The sequence below is a fragment of the Pezoporus occidentalis genome, unplaced genomic scaffold (assembly GCF_034315485.1).
Source record: "Pezoporus occidentalis ecotype Australia unplaced genomic scaffold, CSIRO_AGI_Poc_V1 ctg172, whole genome shotgun sequence".
NCBI classification, from domain to species: Eukaryota; Metazoa; Chordata; class Aves; order Psittaciformes; family Psittacidae; genus Pezoporus; species Pezoporus occidentalis.
The window spans coordinates 1,686,158-1,712,406 of NW_026913554.1; the positions used below are offsets into that span (position 1 = coordinate 1,686,158).

At 40.0% G+C, this 26,249-nt stretch overlaps 1 protein-coding gene across 4 annotated transcripts in view; it reads right to left on the minus strand.

Moving 5' to 3' along the window:
* The window catches only part of PRMT8 (protein arginine methyltransferase 8), a 60,703-nt gene that overhangs the window by 20,681 nt on the left and 13,773 nt on the right, over positions 1-26,249 (minus strand). For 3 of the 4 annotated variants that reach the window (XM_062614136.1, XM_062614140.1, XM_062614138.1), the window contains 3 exons: positions 12,245-12,430; positions 8,442-8,597; positions 2,704-2,767 (listed from right to left, as the gene is read on the minus strand). In XM_062614136.1, the coding sequence (XP_062470120.1) occupies positions 2,704-2,767; positions 8,442-8,597; positions 12,245-12,430 (406 nt within the window). The remainder of the gene's footprint in view (positions 1-2,703; positions 2,768-8,441; positions 8,598-12,244; positions 12,431-26,249) is intronic. The other variant, XM_062614137.1, reaches the window with a different exon arrangement.

The window sequence follows — 26,249 nt, forward strand, 5'->3', positions numbered from 1 at the left end:
TAAATACCACTTGTAGGAGACTGGGTATGCACTGCAAAAGCAAATCAACAAGCAGTAATACAACTGGTTGATACTAAAACAGGTATTTTGCTTAAAGAAAGAAATTAAATGCTGGTCCATATTTAGTTTAGTGGTAACAAATACTTTTGTTTTAGGATCACTACACAATTCACTAATCATTCTTGCATTTTAAACAAATGCTTCCTACTTATAAAAGTATTATAAATAATTTGAACAAACAGTTTGCAGCTTGTAAAGTCTCATGGTTCTGTATTCTTCCTTAACAAGGTAATGGATGCACTTGTAATTCAGGAATAAAATGAGTAGGGAATATTTTATATTTCATTAATAATTAATAATATTAAGATTATTATATTACTCAATGTCAATTTTTAATTATGACAATTTTTACTGATGAAAATTCTCAACATTCGGTTTGAGGAAGATGAAGGTACTTTCATTTAGCTAGAACTAGGTTAGCTATTTAAAAGTGTTAGTGTGGGTTGAGTGATTTTTAGAACTCAACCCAGCAAAAAAGAGGTTTCAACCTTCTAAAATTCATGCAGTACTAGTATCATCCTAACCAGATGTGGCCACTTTATTTGCATAGCAAATTTTAATCCAAATCAGCCTCCTAAGAAGTTTGGAACACACTGATTCAAACTGGTAACACAAAGTATTAACTTTTAAGAGCAATCTGATTGGAAAAGAGCAGATTTCTCTTATCTTTCCCATTCTTTAAAGTCCTTCCTTTCACATTTAGTAGCTCAATAGTTCATCTGCGGTTATACTAAAGATTCTTCACATCTATAAGCTCCATGCATGAGATCTTTTTTTCTCCCAAGAACTTTCACTACCACTAATTTTTTTTTTACTGAATTTTAGCACTGTTGACAGCTGCCAGAGTGACACACCTGCAGACTTTGAAGCCCTCTGTTTATACCTAGAACAGTCACAGTGTAAGCAGCAGCAGCAGCACAGGTTTCTTGCACCTCCCTTCATTTTGATGAAATATCTTCATCAGGCATCATGTGGGAACAGATTGTGCTGTCCCAGCTGTATTGTGTCTGTTCTGAAAATAGTGGCTTTTCTTTTGGTATAGCCCCTTTTGCTGACTCTGCATTTCTCTAAACAATTAGGGGGGAAGAAAAGAAAAATTTTCCATAAGCAACAAGATCGTTTGTCTCAGTACCTGGTTGCATTAAAATAAAAGTGAATGTAGATAAGTGTAAATGTTCATTCAGTTGTGTCATTTGTCTATATTGGAGACCAAACTGCAACTGGATAGACTGCTGAACCTGTCCAGGCAAGTTCTCTTTTTGCCAAAAGGAAGAGGTCTCTGCTTCTTTCTCTACAGTTTTTCCAAGGACTTGCTCCTTGGAGAAACAGGAGGAAGAAGCAGAGGTGAACCTCTGGAGCATAATGGATCCTTCTTATTTATTCTGACAATGATCCCTTCACACACAATTCCTGTTGCTGGAAATACAAAAATTAATTGATTTGTGGTGTGCTGTTTGTATAGCTATTTCATGAAAGGCCACTCAGGGCTCTGCACCAAAGGTACAGGATAACCAAGTTGAGGTCGACACCTCATTGTTTTAGTGCCCTATCCCTCCTGTGGAGGAGAGTATTCTCTGGTCCCTTGCTTCCTTCTTTTCCTGAACCTGAAGTTGCATACACCGTCTGGCCTCTTACATCCCACGTCACTGCTGTTTCTTTCACACTACACACTTTAAAGCACATTCTCTACAATCAGTTCTCCTCCCAAACATCTCTGTGTTAGTCAGAAGCTGCAAATGACAGCAATAAAAATTAGAACAGATCTAAATCATAACAAAAATTTATCCCTGTGCATGTGCTAGCATAGCACCAGCACAGACACAGGTAAACATGGGGGCAAATTATACACTCTAGTCAGCTATGACCAGCACTGCTCTGCAGCAAAGGCAAGTCCTTCACAGAAACACTTTTAAACAAGAACTGTCTGACAGCTTCAGTTAAAAAAAAACCCTGATTTTTTAGATTGTTACAAACGTATCTTGTGTACAGGGATTTGGAAGAGGATTGAAGGTATGAAATGGAGCTTGTTGGAGATTATTTTGGAGTTTTTCTAATTTTTTTTTAATTGAAGGGTTTCCACATCCCTGGAAATGCCAACAGTTTTCAAGGAAAAAAATAGAAGTTTTCTCTGATATCATTATTCTCAGAATTGAACATTTTCATTTATATGAGTGTGTTTATTTCAATGTGATTTTTCAAAAAGTATTTTTTTAAAGTTGGAAGTCAGAAGAAATTCTTAGTGAAAAACGTGTACAGGTATGAAATACATTTTGCTTTGAACCTTATTTCAATTTGAATGTGTTTTGATTCTATTTAAGAAATAAGGTGGAATTTAAATGGCAGAATTATTTTGAAAAGTTTAGCTCTAGTATGGGGCCTTCTGCCTACTTTGCTGAACCGAACTGCCCATTGACAAGTCCTACTTGCTTCTGTAGCCTGTAAGCCTAGAAGTAAACGTAGAAGTAACTTCTCCTATGAAGACCTGCTGTAGTGCCTAGAATGAGGTGTTTAGTTTTTCATTTACCTAAGTAAATTATGCAAAATTACCATTTACATATAAACAACACAACATAAATTAAACAGAAAAAGTGAAAGAGTTATCTTCTCTTTCTCCTGAAGAAAATATTTTTATATATGCCTTACTGTGGTCCAAGTGGTTCGACTTGATAATTTTTTCTGAATAGTCAGATATACTTGAGCATTCGATCTAGGAAAATGAGGAAAAAAAGAAAAGCAAGAGGAAATGTAAATATGTGCTAGAAATCTCATCTATATGAATAAAACCAGAATCTACTGAAGGCAGCAAAGACTCTACGAAGTATGTGTCACCACTGATAAAGAGTGAAACCTGTGTGGGCACAACCATAATCAGTAATATCTTAATATTCAAACTGCAGTCTGTGTTTGAGTTAAAGTGGCTCATATAGAAAAGATAGTTTTTAAAACTATTGAAATGAGGAAAAAAGAGCTCCTAAAACAAAATTACATAATTTATTAATAATATTAATTTATTCCTGCTATTTCAGAATATAAATAATAAAAAAAAACCCAACACACAACTCCTGAAGGGAATGAATTAGCATGGTGCTACATTTCCTCACGTATTTTAAAAGAAAATTCATTCAAACATTGTGAATAATGTTTAAATTCAAACTATGCCAGTACTAGTCTGTGTCAAGAAGCAATTCTCTCTGTGAAAAATTTATCAACTTTGGCAATACAAGCTATAAAAAACAACAACCAAAGAACAGACATGTTACACATAAGAAATGACTGAAATTGTTGTATTTACAAAAACATCCAGATGTGCATGTTTTCCCCATGACCAGTTTTGTTCTTTAACTAGGAAACAAATTACAAAGTATGTTCTAGCTTTAAATTTGCCCTTAAATTTGTTAAAATCTGACTCCTATCATAAGAGCTCATGTTTGCAATGACCTTTGATATCTTTTCAAGATTTCTGGGGTCTGTGCCCTTGTAAAATCAAGAGGGCCAAATCAGTAGTCACTAAATGATTTTCTAATTTCCCTCTTTCAAATTTGACATTAAACTTCCAATAATACGTGGTATAATCCTTGTCTCTCTAATCCCCTTATGTCAATGTCAAATAGAATTATATTATCTCTAGTGAAATGTTTTATATGTTTAGTGATCTCCATTTAATCTCTAAAAGCCAAACTGTGCTTGATCCCTGTGACGGCAATCACAGATGGCAGGACGTATTCTTTTTATATAGCCCATGAAACAGCTAGACATAATAGCAGTCATAATAGCGATCCCTGTCCCCATGGGAACATGAGCATTAATTCTACTTAGCTTGCCTGTGGATGCAAACCACTTCATAAGATGTCTGACTCAATTGCCTGAATATAAATCAAAACTGGCATGTAGAAAGGAACACCAGAGTGATAGTCCAAAGAGTCCAAGGGACAAATGGAGAGAACTTTGTCCTTTTTCTCCCTTCAGCTTCTTCTTTCCTTACTGTAAACTCTATAGACTATATGCCTCATCTATACTTACAGCCATTACAACACACTCATTTTTCCTGTCTGTATTCACATCTGCCTGTCATTTTCATAGCCCATTCTTGCTGTTTGTCTTGGTCTATTTTTTTTTAATAAAGCATGGGTATGTAGGTTTTTGGAGGTGGCTTTCCAACCTTTCTAAAGAAAAAGATGCAAAGAAATAAAAAATTATACTTCACAAATGACTATGAGTTCCCCAAATCAGCTTTATTCTCAAAGAAGCAAAACAATAAAAAATAATAAAAAAAAAAACTACTCAAATGTTACAGGAAGGAATATGTATTTCAGAAATAAAATTGCTTTAGGATGTCTAAAGCTTTTTGTCTCTACTTTGACTTGGATTCTGTATTGTGGTACAAATTTATTTTAAAAAGCAACTCATTTCAGAAAAAAAGAAAATACTGAATTCTCTAGGTGAAGAAATAAGAAAAAATAAAAAGAGTGTTGTCAGGCTTTCCCTCAATTCTCTTTCAAGTCAGTGATCTGCTCAAATCTGTCCAATATTACAAAGCACTTGGATTTTACAAAAACTGTGTTCCAACGAAATATGTCAGTACCTCAGTTTACAGTCATAGAATTATTTGGGTTGGAAGAGACCTTAAAGATCATCTAGTGCCATGGGCAGGAGCATCTTTCACTAGGTTGCTTAAGGCCCCATGCAGCCTGGCCTGAACAGTTCCAGGGATGGGGCACCTACAACTCTGGGCAACCTGTTCCAGGGTCTCATCATCCTCACAGTAAAAAAATTCTTCCTTATATCCAATTTAAATCTACCCTCTGACAGTTTAAAACCATTGCCCCTTGTCCTATTACTATAGGCTCTTGTAAAAAGTCTTTCTCCGTCATTCTTATAAGCCCCCTTTATACACTGAAAGGCCACATTTATTGTCTCCCCAAAGACTTCCCTTCTCCAGGCTGAACAAGCCCAACTCTCAGTCTTTCTTCACAGGAGAGGTGTTTCAGCTCCATGATATTTTTTGTGGCCCTTCTCTAGACCCTCTATAACAGGCCTATGTCTTTCCTGTACTTGTGACCCCAGAGCTGGATACAGTACTTCAGGCAAGGTCTCACCAGAGCAGAGTAGAGGGAGAGTATCACCTTTCTCAACTGCTGGCCATGCTTCTTTTTATACAGGTCAGGATACAATCTGCTTTCTAACCTGTAAGCATGCACTGCTGACTCATACGCAATTTTCCATCCACCAGTATCCCCAAGTCCTTCTCTGCAGTACTGCTCTCAATCAATTCATCACCCAGTCTGTACTGACATTGGGGATTTCCCTGATTAAGTGAAGGACCTTGCACTTGGCCTTCTTGAACTTCATGAGGTTCACACTGGTGAGCATCTCAAGCCTCTCAAGGTCTGTCTGGACAGCATCACTTCCTCCAAGTATATCAACTGCACCACTCAGCTTTGTCTCATGTGCAAACTTGCTGAGGGTGAACTCAATCCCACTATCTATGTCATTAATGAAGATATTAAATAATCGTGGTGCCAGTATGGACCCTTGAGGGACCTGTGCGTTTTTTCAGCTCTATTTAGTTCTGTGTGTGTATGTTCATCTCTACAATCTAATGCTGCCAATGCCTCCTCTTCTACTGGAGTCTTTTCCCAAAGAGCCACCACATTCCCACAGTTCTTCTCCCCTGGGCTGTGTTCTCATCACCACCTTTTATACAAATCAGATAACATCTAACATGTCCCTTAATTGTATGTGTCTGTTTACCTTCTTACCTACACTGTCTTGTTCATCTGAAAATACTATAGAATTCAGATAGTTCTACTTCAGTGTCTGCCCCGAATTTTGTATGACTAAATGAAGCAGATGAGCCAAGTTTTCAAGGGATAATTGAATGCATTTTTCTATCCCTCAGTCACCCCTCCCAAGTACCAATAGCCACATGTCAATCTTATCTCTACATGTCTTACAACAGCTCCCCAAATAGATGAACACCATTGCACAGTCTACTGTCATCCTCCCACAATGGTCAAGGGTCAGAGCATGTGAAGAAAGAAGAAAAACTGAGGGGGCTGGTTCTGTTCAGCCTGTAAAAGAGATTCTCCCAATCCAGTAGTTAACTATCTAAAAAAGGGCTTGCAGAGAAAAAAAAGTCAAACTCTTCTCTGAAGTGCACAATGACAGGGTAAGTCAGTGCTCATGAGCTGTATCAAGGGAAATACCTGCTGACTGTAGCACTAGAATAGGTTCCAAGAGAGGATTTAGAGTCTCCATATCCTTGGAGATCTTTCAAATTGGACAGGACAAGGCTTTGAGCAACCTGGTACAGTTTCAAATTAAAATCTGCTCTGAGTAGGAGACTGGATTAGATACTTCCAGGCGTCTTCTACACTAAACCTTTCTATGAGTCAGTGATTCTAAGATTTACACCTCTTGAAGACCCAGATTATTCTAGCAGTTGGCTGAGGTAGTAACAAGAATAAGTTCCAACAGTGAGTAAAAAGGGATGAGAAGAACCAGACAGGGTATTGGATGAATTTGAACCTGAGAAAAGGTTCAAATTCTCAAATCTCAGGAGTGAGAAAGAGGGGTGATTTCAGTGGTGCTGCAGTCAAAAAACCAACACTTTGCATTTGTCAGCAGTTCCCACATCATGCTATTTGAAAAATCACATCTAACTGTAGAGAAGTAACTGGAACAGCTCGGCTCTATGGCAAATGCTTGCTTTTCAAAAGGAACACTCGCAGTTTCCACTGGCAATTTTTGTGAATAGGACCATAAAGTCTGAGTTTAACAGTAAGATTGCCACTCCCAGATCTCTGAAATATCTGCTTTTCCAATGCAAACACAACTCTGTATCTTGCTGGGACTCATGCTGAGGTAGCTCATGTGGCAAGAAGGTTAAAACTGTTAGGCTGTAGCAGAGGAGTTTCACACCTAGGTGAGATCCTTTGAGAGCTGTTTCCTGCATACCATGTCCCCCCCACCTTCAGTGCTGAACAGTCCGTGGATGAGTTGACACTAGTGTGCTACTGAGCTTTATAAATGCCTGAGATACGGCCTGAACTGTAAAGTAGTCCAAAGCAGGAAAAAAAAAACAACAACCACCACAGACCTGTGGAAAAGTATTTATTTTTTTTTATCGGGTGAATTTGCTGCCAGTGAGCTGGCTCACTGTAGAATCAAATAAGCACCCGTGCCAGCACAAGGGAGGGAAGAAGACCATATGGCCAGGGATCTGAGAGACAGCATCATAATTTTGTATATGCTTATATTTTTACAGCACTGCAACATCCTTGCATGAGACCTCCATTCCTGCATCAGAGAAGGCTACAGGTTTATTCTTCCTAAGGCACTGAGATAATAAATTGTGTATTTGGTTAACAAGAAATACATTCTAGCTGCCAACTCTGTATTAAGTTTCATGTCTAAACTCCCAAAACTTTGCCAGCACCTTCTGATTTCAGCTACCTATACTTCCATGCTCTAGTCTAATACTCAGATGATACTCAGATGAGGCACTCAGAATTAACACTGGATTTTGAAAATACAAGCCTGAGAATTCAACAGGAGTCCTGCTAGTTCATGTATCACTACCAGGAATAAGTATGCATATGCATAGATACTTAGCTATGATACTAGCATAGATACTTAGCTATGTCAGTGCCTTCAAATGCACACTGGTAGCAAACTGAGTTTTAGCAAACAATTTTTTTGAAGAAGTACACAAAGAATCCACTTGCCCTTTTCTACATTGTGTTGTGTCTGCAGGACACAAACAGAAGTCCAAAGCAAAAAGAAATTGTCTTTGTAATTTTAGAGTCAGTACAAATAGCTCTCAATATACTTAAAAGCAAGCATGTGCTCTCTTTAATGACTTCCCTGCAGAGAACTGCGTGTTTGTGCTTCTAAAGTTCAATGTATCAAGGTAGTCATTCCTTTCTGCCTCTGAAAAGCATTACTGTTGGCACAGAAAACATGCAAATGCTTTCTTGCATAATTTGCTGAGTTGTAATGCACAAGGAAAAGTGTATTAAAGAAATTAGGTTCCAAGGCTACAAAGCTGCAGAACTTAAGAATTAAAAAAAGCAAGATATTTCCTTTGACTCCACTGAGTGAGTCCCTTTAACATTGTTTTTTGCAGCCAAGAAGAAACATGGCTATGTAGCAGATCACCGAAGATTCACACACAGAAAAGACATTGTTTCTAAATTTGGAAAAGGCACACCACTGCAAGTCATAGAAAGCAAGACAACTCCACTAAAGTCACTGTAAATCAGGCCATACAAGAGCTTGGGGAGAAGAATTTCAGACCAAGACAAACAGGAAAAGGTAAATCACCAAGACATTCTCAGGCAAAATGTGCAAACTCAAAATATGACAGAAAGTCTTCTTACCCCATATACCTTCTTGGCTCCTGCCTTTGCAGCAAACATGGAGAGGATTCCTGTGCCACTTCCGACATCAAGGACAATCTTATCTTTAAAAACATGTTTATTGTGATACATTGAGTTTCTATAGGTTAATGTGCGCACTTCATCCTTTAACATTTCCTGTGATGAAAAAAACCCATTGTGTTACTATTTGAAGAGCTTACATGCATCCATCACTGCTGCTGAATGCATTCTCTTCTTATAATTCAAGCATTATTAACACACAACCTGAAGAGTGGTGTGCACACATCAAAGCAACTGTAAAATACCAGCTGCTTAGAACTGAATTGTTAAGAAGAAGCGTGATATCCTTCGTACAGTTTTATTTCTCTAAATACTACTTCACTGTTACAATTGACAACCAGAATGCAACCTAACCACAACACTGCTTTTGTCATAGATGGAAGCCATAGAGAAATCCAAGTTTTTCCCTTTCTCTTAAATCATGCACAACCTAGAGCCTCAGAGAAGGTTGAATACAAACAAAACTGTTCCATAAAGCATTATAAAACAGCAGTCTTGATAGCCTTACCCAAAGCGATGCAGGAAGTCCATAGCAGAGCTTGGAGATACTGTGCTATATGATACTCCCTTACTGCTCTTTTGTTCACTCATTTATAAGACCAATTTCCAGACGATATTAATGTATAGCCTAGATTACTTTCTCACTATTTTAAGTTGGCTTTGTCAGGTGTTGATTTTTGCTTTATTGATAGCAGGAATACATGCACTTCATGAAAAAAAAAAAGCACCACCAGCAGGTCAAGGGAGGTGGTTCAACACTCGTGAGACCATATCTGGGGTTCTGTGTTCAGCTCTGGGCTACACAGAACAAGAGATGTTGTCACAGATCCAGTCACAGCTCATGATGATGATTAAGGGATTGGAGCATCTGACATTTGAGAAGAGATTGAGAGAGGCAGGATTGTTCAGCCTGGCGAAGAGAGGGATGATGGGGATCTTATCAATGTATATCAATGTATATAAATATATCTCCCGTGAGATTTTTCCAAGCAGACCCCTGAAAAGGATGAAGGCTGCTCTCCTAAAACCCCGATTTGTCAACAAGACAAACAGCATAGACCCTGAGAGAGCATCCATAGTCTCAGGATCCTGAACTTCATCTCATGGTAACTGCAGCCAAGACCATCACATCCCCAGATGGTTCATTCTGTTTAGTAAGTATCAGTACCAGCAGAGCACACACCTCTCTCCAACTGATTCAGGTCATTTGTGCCAGGAATTTATCACCATGTACTCTAAAAATGTCCTGGTTTGCTTATGTCCTGTTCAGTTGCCTTTCAGCGGATGCCGGCGTGATTAAAGTCTCCCATGGACCAAAAATCAGACTCAAGTCCCATGCAGACATGAGATTTCTTTCACTTGTCTGAAGAAGGCCTCATCTACTTCTTTTTCCTGATGGTCTGTAGCAGACAACCACAACCTTGTCAACCATCTCAGTCTGCCATTTAAACCTAACCCATAAGCTCATCATCTGTTCCATGCATTCCGTTGTTCTGTCTGCCATCTCACCTTCCCAGTCTGTCCCTCCTAAAGATCCTGAATCCAGCCATTCTGGCATTCCAGTCATGTGAGCAATCTCACAGGGATCAACATGATCCCAGTGAGATTGTAGCCATGCAACTGCACACTGATTTTTAATTCCTCCTGTTCAGTTCTTAGGCTGCATGCATTAGTGTACAGGCACTTCAGAGAAGCTTTCTGTCATGTTGATTTTCCAGAAAAGCTATGAGACCTTCTCCCACAATGCTGCCTCTTGGTCCTTCCTTTTTTCTGTGCTTACACTTGGAGTGGTCCCCTTCTGCTCTGCTTTATTGACTGACTATGAGGTCTTCTCCATCACCACGCATTTTTTGCTTACAAACTCAGTCTGCAACTTCCCCGTGTGACTGTGGGTGATCACCCTCTATCATTCTCAGCTAAGATCTCCTCAGCAGCTTAGCCAGACTGTTGGCAAAGACAGTTTTGGCCTTTCTGTTTTGTCAGGTGGATTACGTATCTTCCTAGCAGACCTCCACCCTCAAAGAAGGTCCCATAGACATAAAAGCTGGAAACTTGTCATTGACACCAGCTGCACAATCATTTGTGGACCTGCAGGAGCACTTCTCCTCAAGTCCTTGTTTTCACTGGTACAACTGAGGCAAAAAAGCACCTGGCACACCTTGCTGTTGATCATCATCCCAAGAGTTGTGTAGTCACACTTTATATGCTCCAAGTCTCATTGGTGTTCATGTAGAATAGCAGCAGTAGCAGTATAAGGCTGATCTAATGGGTGGACATACGTTAGCAGCCTCTCCACAGTGTCCCAGATCCAAATGCTGAGACAGCAGGTCAGGTGAGCAGATAGGGGCCCCTGTCCCTTGCAAGAGAAAGACTTCCACTACTTGTTGCTTTCTCCCAGTGCTTCTGCGTGGCTCAGGGCCAACCATTTCTGATGCTTCATTGGACAGAACTTCCCATCCCTCATTTACAATGAAGGCATTGAACCTATTTTGTAGGTAGAGATGTGCAGGTACATCAGGAGCCTTCCAGGTATTGCCAGAAGTTACAAGTTTCCAGCCTTCACTGTCAGAGGAGTCTCCATTTTCAAACCTGGTAAGTACAGACTCTGACTGCTCCTCCTTTCAGTATAGTTGAGTATTTAGGTTCTTGTACTTGTCAGAGTACAAGATCCAGTCAGCTAACCTCCTCTAGCAGCTCCGTTACCTGTTAACACAGATTCTTTATCAGTCAATGCACACCTTCTGCAGGCAAGGAGGCAACCTCCCACTTCACAGCCTCAGCAAAAGGTCTCAGGTACTTCTTGCACTCCCTGAGACCTACAGAGCTTCTTCCATCAAGGCCTCAATCTGATTTGAGTTTCTGATGTGTCTTCATTATTTCCCTTAGGTCTCCTTCCCACTCAGCTGGTCCTCTATCTTCTTCCATTCTTGGATGGAATTTCTGAATGCTACTCTGGCAACATGTAAGTGGTAGATACAAATCTTCTGTTTACGTATATGCCCTCCAATCAATTACTAGAGTAACAGAAATAGGTACTGGTTTTTAAGTGGCTTGTGAAAAGTGCCACTGATTTCACATTGTTGGCCTTTTTGCACCCTAGTATTTAAGATCCCATCCTCTTAGGTAATGTAAATATAAGATATTAGTGTCTTCTTTAGAACTGGTCTACAGTCAGCTTTCTGAAGGTAAATATTCTGATGGTAAATATATACCTCATGTATTTTGTGTTCTTTCCAGGAGAGTATTTATTGGAGGCTATTGGGCTATATATTCCCACTAATGCAGCCCATTCATTCAAGTAACATGTCAAGAGTCACAAAATTATTTGGCTTTTCATATCAGTTGAGTAGCTGTTCTGCTGGGATCTGTGCTCCAATATGAAAGAGAACAAAAGACCTAACTTAGCAATAAGGTAGTTTCTATGTGTGTTTGTGTTAGTTCACAGCCCTCATTAAATTGATTTACTGATGAAGATTACCACTGTACGGATAGCTAATATAAACTGTATTGAGAACGCATTTATAAGGAAGTAAGTGGGACATAGGTTTTGAGTACAGGTCTCTAGAGAAGTGCGTGATATCTTTGGCACTGAACCAGATTATATGATCTTCTGAGGAAAGTCACAGGAATATAATCATAAGCAAGGGAAATGGGGTAAATAACTTATAAATCAAAGAAACATTATTATGATTAATAACATGATGATGATGATGATGATGATGATGAAATAAATATAAGATTACCTCATGAATTCCAAAATGAGCATAGGAATCAAAGTAATAATCCCTGGATGTCATCTCTTCTGGATTGATGAGTTTTGCCATCTTGCCTCGGCCTGGGCAGCTTGGTTGCAATGGGACATGTATGACAGATTGAACTGGCTTTGGAACAACAGTAGGCTGAGGAGGCTGGGATGGTATGGGGCAAACCTAGGAGAACATGGAATATTGTTAAGAGGCAACATTAAAAGAAAAAATTTCTCTCTCTGACTAGCACAGTGATATTATTGTAACTAGCTAGGAGATAATAAGACCAAAGACACCTGGGGTATCATAAGCTGCCTTCTTTTCCTGGCTCTTTAACTTACTTGCTTTGAATTGGTAAATTCCTTTAATGTTTTTTTCCTTGACGTTCTTCTGGAGATACCCACATTAGTGCGGAGTAATGGCAAATTATTGTTGGCTGAAGTGGGTGACTCCAAATATTGACACAAGGCAGTTAAGAGCTAGATTTTTTCTTTAGTGTCTTTTTATGCCGAACTGCCACAGCTTTGTGAGAGGTGAGTTGTAATAAATTAATAGCTTCCCCGCAAAGAAAAGCTCATAATCAAAGGATTTTGAACACAGTGCTGCCAACAAGAAGGACAGGATTCACACCAGATCTTTACTTGTTAGGTAATGTATTGATGAGGTACATCTGAGAATGCTCACAATATCTGAAAGTGCTTGATACTATCTGAAAGTCTCTCAGCATGTGCAGAAAGCACTGTCTGGAGCTGTGTGGTGTATGCGATTCATTAATTTAGTTTCCTGGGAGATGCAGGAGTCATTTGTTAACAAAACTCCCTCATCCACTCCATTTCTTCTTGTGTATTGCATCTCCAACACCTAAATTTCCATACAGGTAGAATGCACTCTCTTGATTCATATTTGATACCTGTACCATCTAAGACCGAAAACAGAATGTTTAACAAACATGAGACATAGACCATGTAAGAAAACTGTGAGAGAGAACTGGTTCTTGAAACTGCTTGCTTTGAAGTGACTCTTTTTTCAGCCACTTCAAACTGCTGAAGCACTGCTCTGAAGTTTCTACACGGAGTGATTGAAATGCCAGATCAACTTGTCATAGACAGACTTTCTGATATCATAATGGGAATTTAGAACTAAAAACTGAGGTCAACTGAAAGCTAACAATGCTATCGTCAGCCATATGTTACATAATCGGTACTCTATCAAAATTTGAAGTGCACATAACACCTAAAATAGCCATTAAAGGCCAGGAAGCACTTAAGTTGACTGATCACCATGGAATTCTTTTCGTGCTCTTCCATTCAATTTTCCAGAAAAAAACAGGCAGGTATAAACTATATTGTATGTTTTCCTGCAACAGATTTTCCTTCTGAGATTTCTGGGTTTCAGGAGTTTTGACAGATCTCTTTGCAGCACTACATCCAAAACTCTCTAGATCAAAAGCAATCAAGAGGCATACTTACAAGAATGAAAAACAATCTGTTATTCTAACAGGGCTATTAGAGGTTTAGCTTTTGTGGTAGTTCAGAGGGAAGTTCTGAGGTACATCTATTGCCTGTCTATTGTTGAACATGACAAATAAAGGAAAAGATGATAACAGATTTTTTCATCTGAATTAGGCTATAGCCTCTGGGAAATAAAGAGCTTTTCCAAGTTTAGTGTCATTTTATTTCCAAGTTGCCTCTCAGGGAGTTGCACATGGGGATGAACTGTCTCTGCATTAATAAAATGCTTCAGGTCTTACGTCTGATTTTAAAATACTGGTCTCAAACTCAAGGAATCTAAAAATAAACCATATCAGTTTCATTCCTGTGCATTCATTGCAGAGTCACCTCTATATTTGGCACTGATAATTGTTAACACTAAATGCTTGCTGCTTGCACTGATACTGAAATCATAATATCCCATCTGGCCTGATCGGGTAAGCAATTCTACCCCAACAAGTAATACCCAGCTACAGTGTACTGTCCAGGGGCTAAACTCTCACTTCCAACTCCCATTCAGGTTTGGCATGCCAGAGTGAGAAGGTTGTGAAGGTGCCATATTGCTGTTAACAGCCCTGGTTTAAACTGCAGTTGTTAGTCTTGCCCTCCCCCTTGTATTCTGCAACACAGTCAAATAGCACCAGTCTTGCCTCATTTTTTGAGACGGAATATATTTGCAATCAAATAGGATGAAGAAATTGTTTCATGCTGTGTTTTCCTTGGAGTAGCTCAAAGCCTATATTGTTATTAAGCAAGTCACAAACCAGTTCTTTTTCTTTCTGTAATGTGGGGCTCAGTAAATAACAAGGCAGTTTTCTAGGACTGCCTTTGCACAAATGTGTTGAACTAGCTGGCAGGAAGATCTAGCTAGGTTTCTCACTGTTCTGCCCTTGTTGGCCTGTTCCCTTTTATGTACATCAGAAGGGACTCATCAGCGTCACCTTCATACCTCTTTTCTACAGTGTACCTCATAGGGGAGAATAAAAAGACTGCCCTTTCACTTCTCTGCAAAGCCTGACATTCAGCTTGCAAGGCCCTATAAAAGAAGCCTCCATAATGTGTGGTGGGTCACCCAGGTAAGCTGATCAAACTCCACATAAATTCTGAATTACATACTATTTATCACCATGACTACAAAGCCATAAATGGTGCATAAGTATCTTCAGGGTTCTCTAGTCAGAATGCCAGGTAATGAGCTGTATTTTAAGGATGATTAGGCAATTCAGCTCTTTTTTTATTTTGGGGTGGGGGGGGAACGGGACGGGACACGACATGAAGTTAAAAAAATATTTAAGGACAAGTTTTTCTGAGGCATGAAACCCCATCTTTGTTAGGGGTTTGTTAGCAGTTGTTCTCACTTTATGGTCAACTGTAAGCTATGGAAGGCATGCTACTGTTACCTGGAAGCAGTGAGCAGAAATGTAAACATGACTGATGGTTTTATTCAACTCCAAGTGAAGAGAGATATTCATGTGCCAGATTACTTTAAAACGCCTCACATCACAAGGCACAGCTTGTTTTAGAAATAGCAACAGAAGTTATAGAAGCCTGTACGGAAAATACCAAAGTTGAAGGCAGTGAAGAAGAAGTTTGTTGCAGATCATTGCATAAAGAGTTACGAAGCTACGATGCCAGAGAAGTGCGAACTTTTCCATTGTTTATTTTCTTCCTGGATGATACTACTGCCTTTGCTGTTGCCTAAGCGCCTGCCTTGCTAAACAGAATCGTGGTTCCAGTGATGTACAAATAATTAATTCTATACCTCCTTATAAGAAACTCTTCAAGATAGACACAAAGTGGAAAGGAAACATAAAATAGCTTGGTACTTCAAAGCTACATTACAAAACCCTGGCAAGTGCATGAAAAGAGACACACACACTACTATAGCCCCCACTATCAACGTTCATGATGTGTTTCATATACGGGAAGTAGTTGTGCCACTGGACAGCCTCTTCTCCACCCCATCATCATCCTGTCTGACCCTCTAGTGATACAGAACAAGAACCAGAAAGTGCTAATCAGCTATAAACCCGGTTATTTTTAGGCCTTTTCTCAGTATTAAACAGCTGAAATTCACATGAAAAAGTAGAGCTTTGCTATTTTTAGAGGCTAATTATTAACAAAATAACTATCTGTACAGTTACTTTCTTAAATTAGCAGAAAATTTAATTGAAGCCCTCTTCTGCTTATCAATTGTCTAATGCACTGATCCCTGAAAGTCACTCTGCATCTAATACCTCAGGTTTTTTCTTCCCCTCTCATTGAACTCCAGATGTTTCACAACAGTTCTAAAAAGACGTTATATTCTGTAGGCTTTGCTGAGCTTTAGGATGGAGGAGGGGAAAAAAATTCTAATTGATCACCTACTCCATGTCCCAGCCAAGCTTTTGATCTACACTTCAGTGTAGTTCCAGATGTAGTTCAGCTCTAGAGGAGGTCTCTACCTAAGAAGTATCCATGTTTATCCATTACTACTTTTTAACCTCTGCAGGATAAATATGGACAGAAAGGAGAACAAGACTGAGGAACGGCAGTTCCTCAGCTGAAGTGCCAGAGAAAATCAACACACTGATTTACACAGTGCAGTGCCGTCTCAGAACTACCATCAAACAGGCACCTACATTGAATAGAAGCCCCACATTTGGCACTTTCATATCTCAATTAGCAAAAATCAGACAGTTTCCCTGCACAGAGCAAAGACACTGTGCCACTTCCTTTGGAGCTGTAGCTCACTGGATCTTAATATGTTATAGTACACATTTTCTCTTGATCTGATGCGAATTTTACACTGAATGGTTTCAGGTTAATTAAAATATCTCAGTCTACCTTGACCCACCACTATTGCTATTCATTAATGGGCTGTCTCCATCCTGGCTTTTACTGTTACTGTTTGCCTTCCCTTTCTTGCTTTACGATTTTCAGGAGGGGTTGAGTGCTTTGTCTCAGCACTTCCATTGATGCTGATTCATAAGGCAACATATGTTATTGTATGCTGACAGCAGATGCATGCTTGACTAAGACTGAATAGAAATCCTTGCCTGATTTGTGGACACAATGTAGAATGCTTGGTCCACAAAATCCAACCTGTGACTGTTCCAACAGTTGTTAGTGCCCCTTTCCAAGAAGCAACTGCTTCATGCACCACACACAGCGTCAGCTGAAGCTGAATGTTTCCTGTAGGTCTTAGGCATGCAAGGTCTGCATTCTGGTACCCCACTCCTATAGCTGCCACACACCCTTTCATTCTGTGCTGTGGACATCCACAATGATTCTTCTTTCTTGTGAAAAGCTTTGGCTCTGCCTATGCATTCACAAGAGCAATGCATTCATGAACAGTAAGACTTGCATGTACATGAGTTGTTCACCTTTTCTTTTACTTAAGCAGTAATACAGAAGTAATTCAAATGATTGCTTTAGAATAACTACAGACTGAAGAAGTGCTTTCCCTTAGAACTGTGAAGCAAAATGGAAATTACTAGAGACAACATGAGCAGAAAATGCAACTGACAGCAGTCAGATCTGTGTAACTGTGTTTCTCTTAAAATGTCCTGCATCAGTACTGTGTTAAATAGGTTAATTAGCACAAAGACTTATGTTTGCGTGACTAAAGTGCTTCCGATCTGTGACTTCCATTGTTTCATGTGACTTTTCTTAACCTGAAAAGCTTAGAGAGTGAATCTCAGCTTTAGAAAGGTTATTACTATTCACAGTTGTGAAGAAACCTTGCAAATACTGAGTGAAAGTTTACAGATACTGAGAGGCCTGTAAAGAAATGCATTGACGCAAATTCAGTGTCTTTTTTTAGCCAGTCTTATCACCTTTCCATATACAAGGTTGGCATCATTGTTGGCATGGGCACAGCATGATGTACAGCAATGCAAAATTTTCTACTGCACCAAACCCGTCTGTGTTCTGATGGTGGAATAGTCCTTCAGTTCCTCTTGCCTTCTGAGGTGCTGGTGCATGGTGAAAAAATACTTGGTGCACTAAGATAACTGCGAGTCAAAGGATAGGACAGAAAGTTTCACGTGCTAGTTGTCTGAACATTAACATGATCTAAGAAATGGGGGGGGGGGGGGGACACAAACAAACCAAAACAAACAACAAAACAGAAGAGAGAGAAACAGAAGCAAAAACAGTGTCTCCCCATAGCCTGCTGCTGGCCATGTCACTGAATTCATATCTGCCAAAGTTGTTGTTGATTTCTTTTTTGTTGATTTATTTTTTCTGTGAATCTCAGGGCCACAAGAACAGCATTTGGCTCATTCCAGTGCTACTTATACCTCATTCCTAAGAAAGAAAGCTTTTTCCCAGTTTGTCTAATGGTGATTGTTGAAAGTTCCAACAAATCAAGATGGAGAGTGAGAGAAGATTCAAGGTGGTTCAAAGCTTTTATTGACATGGAAAAGTGATTTGGGGGTGTCTTTTTTTCCTTTCTGGAACACATCAAGCTTCTTGGGACCCTGTTTCTTTAAATATTACTCCTGTTCATGGAATGATTGGCAGCTGAGTGGGATAGAGGAGAAGCATCAGCTCACTTCTGAACTGGCTGTACCTTCAGAATTAATGGGGAAGGAGAGCTTTCTGACAGGAAGATTCTGAATATGTGAAAAAGACAGGAAAAAAAACGGGACTTTCCATAGGACTGTGAATCAGGGGAATATATTTTCAGAACTATTATACAAATGAAAAAAACACTGAGTTTGGTTTGTTAATATTATTGATGATTGGCAACTGAGTCACCCTAGGTTCTATCCTGGATCAAGAGAAAGAAAAAAGCTTCTTTACAGTATGCTTTAGGTTCAAGATAGGCAGAGTTGCCTATCATAGGTGTTTGTTGATTAGACTGGACAAGAGGGCCACCAACTTAGACCCCTTGTTAAAGCATTTGAATTTATGTGAGCAAAATCCAAATCTTAGTTCACTCATGTAAAGTAAAATAATAACCATAGTAAATACTAAATATTTGTTGATCCAATGATAGAAAACATTAGGACCCTAACTAACGAGTTGTGCATATTTGTTAAAATAGCACGGAAAACAAATTACTGTCATGAACATCCCAAAAGAGTGACTTGAATAACTCTTGACTTTTCAGGAACTGAAGCATTGCAAAGGCCTGTAAAAATGGGTTTTGTTGAGACACTGAATCAGTGGAGGTAAAACCGTTCTGCGCCAAATAAAAAAAACAGTGCTTATTTTTCTCTTTTTACTGACAGCATAATAATTCAGCAGAATTCTGAAGCATGATGCAAGTCAGAGAAATGCACTGCCCTGTCACCAGCAGCACAACTGACGCAAATTGTGCATCAGAAGCAATAAGGTTGCTTTCTTCACCATGAAGAATGATATAAATGATTAAAAGACAAAGGAAGAACAAAAGAAACTGACAACCTCCTTAAAAAGGTACAGATAAATAATACCAGGACTTGGGAGTATTGGTGGATGATAAGCTGATTATAAGCTGGCAGTGTCCCCTTTGCAGCCCGGAGGGCAAATAGTATCCTGGGGTGTACTAGGAATGTGGCCAGCAGGTTCAGGGAGGTGAAACCCTGTTTGCTCAGTCCTGGTGAGGCCACATGTGAAGAGTACTGTGTCCAGTGCTGGGCTCCTCAGTACAAGAAAGACAAGGAGATACTGGAAAGGGTCTTGAATCCCCAGCCACTTGGGTGAGAATGGTAACTGTTCCCAAAACCAGCTGTCGGGGGAGTAACAGTGTGAGCAAGGCAAGCAAGGAGCTCAGCATCCCTGGGACAGAAACATGGGCCAATGCTCATGTGCCTCGTGCCAGTTGCAGGGGGAAAGTCTGTCTTCCCCAGTTGTGATGTGCCTGGGCTGCACACATATATTCACCAGCAAACTTCAAGCTGGAGTAGCCAGTGACTAGGGAGAACTAGGGCCCTCGAGAGTCCCACAGGCATGGGGTCCATGCTAGTATGTCTGGGGGGACTTGTGATGTGGAGAGCATGAGGGGCAAGTGTATGAATGCTGCATGTTTGCAGTGAGCACCAAGCTGGACCAGCCATCAAGTTGGGAACCCTGTGGGGCTCATATGGAGACCCAGGATCCAGGCAGTCATGCTGGGCAGGCAGAGGGGCTGCACTGGTCATCGAGGGATCCACAAACATGTGTGTGTGCTGGTGAACCTGGAGAGCAGACAGTGAGGACATGCCTGCACTTGTGACCTTCTGCCTCTGCCCACTGAAGAGGAGGTCTGTGAGTTGTCTTGTATATGAGTCCTGTATGTAAGTGCTGGGGGTGGGAAAGGTGAGGATGGAGGGGAGCCGTGTGTAGCCTCATCACTGTTTAAACTTGCAAACAGGAAAGCATCAGCCAGGGAAGGTCATGGAGCAGATGATCTTAAGTGAGACCATAAAGAACATGTGGGAAAACTGAAGGATCAGCCTCAGTCAGCACAGGCTCATGAAGAACAGGTCCTGCTTGACCAACCTGATCTCCTCCTGTGACAAGGTGACCTGCCTGGCTGATGGGGGAAAGGCTGTGGATATTTTGTATTTGGACATAAGTGAAGAATCATTTGACACTGTCTTCCTGGAGAAACTGGCTGCTCATGGCCTGGATAAGCGGTTCTTTGATGGGTTGGAAACTGGCTGGCTGGCCAGAATGGTAGTAAATGGCATCACATCTAGCTGGTGACCAGTCACTAGTGGTGTCCCTTGGGGCTGTTAGGGCCAGTATTGTCTAATATCTTCACTGATGATCTGCATGGAGAGATCGACTGCACCCCCAGTGAATTTGCACACGACACCAAGTTGGGCAGGAGTGTTGATCAGCTGAAGAATAGGAAGGCTCTGCAGAGGGATCTGGATAGGCTGGATCGATGGGCTGAGGCCAATGGTATGAGGTTCAACAAGGCAAAGTGATGGGTCCTACATTTGGGCCCCATGTAACGCTCCAGGCTTGGGGAAGAGTGGCTGGAAAACTGCAGAGCAGAAAAGGACCTGGGGGTGCTGACTGATGGCTGCTGAACATGAGCCAGCTTGTGCCCACGCAGCCAAGAAGGTCAATGGGATCCTGACCTGTATCAGCAATGGTGTGAGCAGCAGGGCCAGGCCAGTGATCATCCGCCTGTACTGGGCACTGGTGAGGCTGCACCTTGAATTCTGTGTTGAGTTCTGGGCCCCTCACTACAAGAGGGACATTGAGGTGCTGGAGCAGGTTCAGAGAAGGGCAAGGGAGCTGGTGCAAGGTCTGGAGCACAAGTATGATGAGCAATGGCTGAGGAACTGGGGGTGTTTAGGCTGGAGAAGAGAAGACTCAGGGGGGACCTTATCGCTCTCTACAATTACCTGAAAGGAGGCTGTAGTGAGGTTGTAGTGAGGTGGGGATCGGTCTCTTTTCCCAAGTAAGAAGTGATAGGACAAGAAGTAACAGCCTCAAGCTGTGCCAGGGGATGTTTAGACTGGATATTAGAAGCAGTTTCTTCACAGAGAGGGTGGTCCGGCATTGGAACAGGCTGGCAGGAAAGTGGTAGAATCCTGGAAGTGTTCACAAACCGTGTAGATGAGGCCCCTCAGTGATATGGTTTAGTGGTGGTCTTGGCAGCCCTGGGGTAATGATTGGACTCAATGATCTTCTAGGTCTTTTCCAACCTTGCTGATTTTATGATTCTATGTCCCTCAGCCTGGGCAGAGGCTCTGGGTCTCTGGGGCACCAGGCTGGCTCCAGTGGCCAGGCAGGAGAGGTCCTGGATGGGAGTGGCCATAGGAGGGAGAGGCTGAGCTTCTTACATCACTTATCAGCACGCAGGCAGACAAATACTCAGCAATTCATACCTATGGTTTTCAGAAGTACCCATTCAGCTCAGTGGCTTCCTGGCTGCTGCGTACCATCCTCTACAGCCTCCAACCCCTCCTCCTAAGGGTTCAGCTGTATGATCCAAGGCCTAGCAATGATCAATTGCCCAGATGTATAACTGGCTCAGACTCCTGAGAAAAAGCCTGAAGTTTAAGATAAAGCCTGTAACGTAACACCATAAATAATAAATTAAGGTGAAACACAAATCTAAAGTTCAAGGATTCAGAAAGAAAAACAATAAAACAATAATGTGAAGAGCTGTAACATACTCAAGGAGTCTAAAGATGGCAATGGCAACACAAAGCATGAAACAACATGAAACAACATGAATGTTCCCAGCAGCAGCAGAATCTGACCTCTCACCACCTGCTTCTCAATTATCTAGCCAGCATAGACTCTGTGTATCTTACCTTGGGATTGATAAGCATATTAGTGCTTTGCCTGATAATTTGTTAATCTTACCTGCCTTTGATACATTAAGCAACAAATAATTGCTTTGTACTTTTGAGTTAAATATATTCTGCCTACAAGAGATTCTCTGAGCATGGTGAAAGGTGTTTGAAGAGGGTGACTCAGAAGGAACGATAACACAGTGCCTAAATTTCTGAAGAGGTTTTGAAGAAAAAGTATTTTTGAGAAGCAGGCTTTTATGTATTTCTCAATGTATACTTACTGGCAAAAAAAATTCACACCAGTGATCTCTGTTAGAATAAGTAAACTGCATTTTATACGTTTTAATTGAGTTGGTTTGACTTGCAAGTGTGCTATCTTATTCTCTGATCCCCAAGATGTGTAGGTGTTACAGAATTTAACAAAACAAGACCAGTTATATTTAATTGCTGAGTCAAAGGTGTGAAAGCTTGGAAGGGATCTAAACTGAAACATACAAATATTTTTAAATGTTCCCTTTCTGAACTGGGAGTCTGTATTCCCAACAGCTCACCCAAGTTGACAGAATTTAAACTTGCTTTAAGGCTTTGACAGCATTGTATCTGAAAAGTGAGATCGTTATTTCAAGTTCCAATGGAAGGCTATATCTTCCTGTAATTCCCCACCAAATTTTGTCAGAACACCCATACGGAGGAAAACAGTGACTATAAAGGATGTTGCTAAATTAAAAGCTAGGACTTTTCTGTGAAACTGCCTTTTTAAACACAGAGTTTCTCTGTCAACAGATAAATATAATTATAGAAACCTACTTTATTTAGTGTAAGACTTTACCCAGGATTTTATCCTTTTACGTATAAGGTCCTTTCCAACCCTAACTAGTCTATGATTCTACGATTTCCCAACATATGTAAATTGATTTACATCGATTGTCCACATTGGCATAGTAGTGCCTTCTCTGACACAGTTTTAATAACACTGACAACCTGGGTGCACAAAGAAATGAAAGTCACCACGTAATATGCAGTTTGAATTTATGTAAATATAAAATATTATATGTATGTATATAAACACATACATATGATATGTAATTTTGTAGGTAAGCATATTAATGTATGTTTAAGGAACTGTATACTTTTCTGTGTGGCTGAGATGATAAATGATCACAATGTTAAAGCAGTTATTAAATTAATAAATAGCACAGTCTTTCTCATTCAAAGCTAGTGTTGTGTATTCCATTTGCATTTTAGTTCTAAGATAGAGAGTAACTTCCTTGATTTGAAATAGTGTTAGAATAGAAACTGTTGTGTCAGTGGGACTGGCTATCTTGTTGGAGATACATTAGTTTTCAGACTCCAGAAATACCCTGGATATTAATGGGGTATTTTAATGGTGATGATATTTTGTAACAGCATTGAAGAAGCTAATTAAAATTAAAACTAAATTAAAAAAAAAAACCACAACACAGTAAAGGAAAGCTTCTTGTAATCTGTTTAGTAATGGACAAAGAAATACAAATCTTCCTTCAGAATGCAAAGGCAATTATGTGTACTGAGACTGATTAGTCCTCACTTATAGCAAGGATGACATATACGTCCTTAAGCTCTCTGAAATTTAGCCTAATGAAGTACCCTCGCTCATATTTGGCCATTAAACATTTGGGTTTGCTTTTTCTAGTCTGAGAATTTTCATTGGAAGAGACTGAGATTAATAACCCATCAACTCCAGGCTTGGGTAGCATATTTGTTCTCAAGAGGACTGCAAATACCACAGTTTACTTCAATGTGCTTCCAGCAGTTATTTAAGAAACTTGGATATGTACCTAAATTCTGAACACAAGAAATCGCATTAGTTCCAGTGGAATTACTTTTGCTTTGGATAAGCAAAACAAGGTGGATGAGGAATGCTTTTTAAATATCCTGCCAGTATGGAACTGGATTCTACAATAAATAAACATGCTGAGTGCTACTGACACACATGAGCAAACCAGTGGGCTCAGCAATTCTTGCATTATTAATAGAACATTGTCATGGTTTAAGCACAGCCAGTAACTCAGAACCACGCAGCTGCTCACTCACTCACTCCCCTTTTCATCCCCCCGGCTCCCGGAATGATGGGGAGGAGAATCAAAAGAATGTAATTCCCAAGGGTTGAGATAAGAACAGCCCAGTAACTAAGGTATAACACAAATCACTGCTGCTACCATCAATAACAATACAGGAAAAAAACAAGGGCAGAGAATATAAAACTAAAAAGGGAAATGGAAAATGATAAATACAAGTGATGCTCAATACAACTGCTCATCAGCCACTGGTACCCGCTCCCCCCCCCCGGATTATATACTGGGCATGAGGTGCTGTGGTACAGAATACCACTTTGGCTACTCTGGGTCAGGTGTCTTGTCTCTGCTTCCTCCCGACTTCTCATGCCCCTCCTCACTGGCAGAGCATGAGAGACTTGGAAAGTCCTTGGTCAGAGTAAACATTACTGAGCAACAACTAAAAACATCGGTGTTACCCACACTGTTCCCAGGCTGAAAGTCAAAACCACAGCACTGCAGCAGCTACTAGGATGGAGGACAATAACAGTTACAGCTGAATTCAGGAGAAACATTTACTGAAGTGTCCAAAGATCAGCAATTTTGTGTTAACTCCAATAGGTTCGGAACTACACCTGCTACACATACTGAAATACAAAAGCAATTGTTGATAGTCATGTTGATAAATAACAGGCTTGTATAGCTTTGCATTAACAAGAGAATAAGCTTTTGCTATTTCAGACACATCTTTTAAACACAGTTAAGAAAAGGATACAAGAAAGTATACTGCTAACATTTTTATACAATCATGGAACAGAATGATGAAAACTCTGCTCTTGAGCAAAACCAATGGTATTTCATCCTTCTTAACACAATATTATGTAGCAATGTGAGCTGGGTTTGGTCCTCTATATAAATCACACATAAATAATTCTGCTGAAACTGGTGCATTTATATGAGGGTAAACCTGTCTTGAGATCAGAATGCCTTTGTTTCCAGTAGGCATGGTTAGAATACTCAGTTTTGGTGGCAAAACTTGCAAACACAAATACTTTTGCTTTCCACTTTACAAAGTGATGAAGACATATTTTATAAGCACTAAGGAGCATTATTGCCTTTCTGTTGAGAAAGGAACAATCCCATCTGATAGAAAGATGGCACAGAGACTTTTTTTCTTCATTAAATAATTATATTGACTACATGAAAGCATGTCTTCTATAAAAAAAATAAATCCTACAACAGTTTCACATTTTTATGAAAATCTCACAGTAATAAGTCAGAGCACCTTCTTTGCTTCAAATCCTCATCTATCTTAGCCTCCCACTGAGCTTCTCTGCTTAAACAAAAATTCTCTTACAAAAGCAGGACAAAAATTGAATGTCAATTACAGAGAAAGCAAAAACATAAACCCAATTTTGAATTGGCCTAGTTTTACAAGTTCTAGGCTAACTTTTATTAAAACTGTATGTACACTGTCACAATACTATTATTATAATTCATTAAAGCATGTTTGAAAAATCTAAGAAGCATGAGATGAAGTTTGTCACTGGAGGCTTGAATTAACCTCTTGGTACTGAATGAGAAATGATAGGCAGCATGGCCTTGAAGATGACAACCATCTTTTTGGTTTAACAGAATATAAAGAATCAGCAGATTAGATATTAAGTGTAATGTCATTAAAACAGCAAGCTAGGAAAATTCTGTTCTCAGTAATATGTCAAGTTCAGCAATGACAATGTGATTGCAATCAAACATGAGATGAGGTGAGAACCAGTGTGAATGCCTGAGCTGGAGCTGTGGTGAGTTGGAGCTGAGTTGCTGATCAAGATTCTGACACAGAGACTGGTGAGGAGTACCACATTTATTCCTGGCTCTACTCATCAGAGTAGTGACTGGGGTGGGTTTCACCAAACAGTACGTGTGTGTGCAAGGGTCTGAGAATGGGTGGAAAGTTTTCACTGACCAAGTGTCTCTCTCACACAGTATGGTACGTCAGTTATTTGTGAGATTAACCATTTGTGACGCAATGCTGGTAAAAGCAAATTTCAGTGGAAAATTTAAAGGAAGCTTTAATACACGCACTTCGATAACTACTTGTGTTGTTCTGTTACGTTCATGGTTGACTCACAGGGCTAGAACTGTGTATTATCTTTTCTTATTCCACAGCTGACTAATTTAGCCAAAAAACAGTCAACATTGTTTTTATTCTGACAGAGAAATCAAGGTTTGCATGAAACCTCACCAGCTGTTGCAAACCTCCCTATTATTT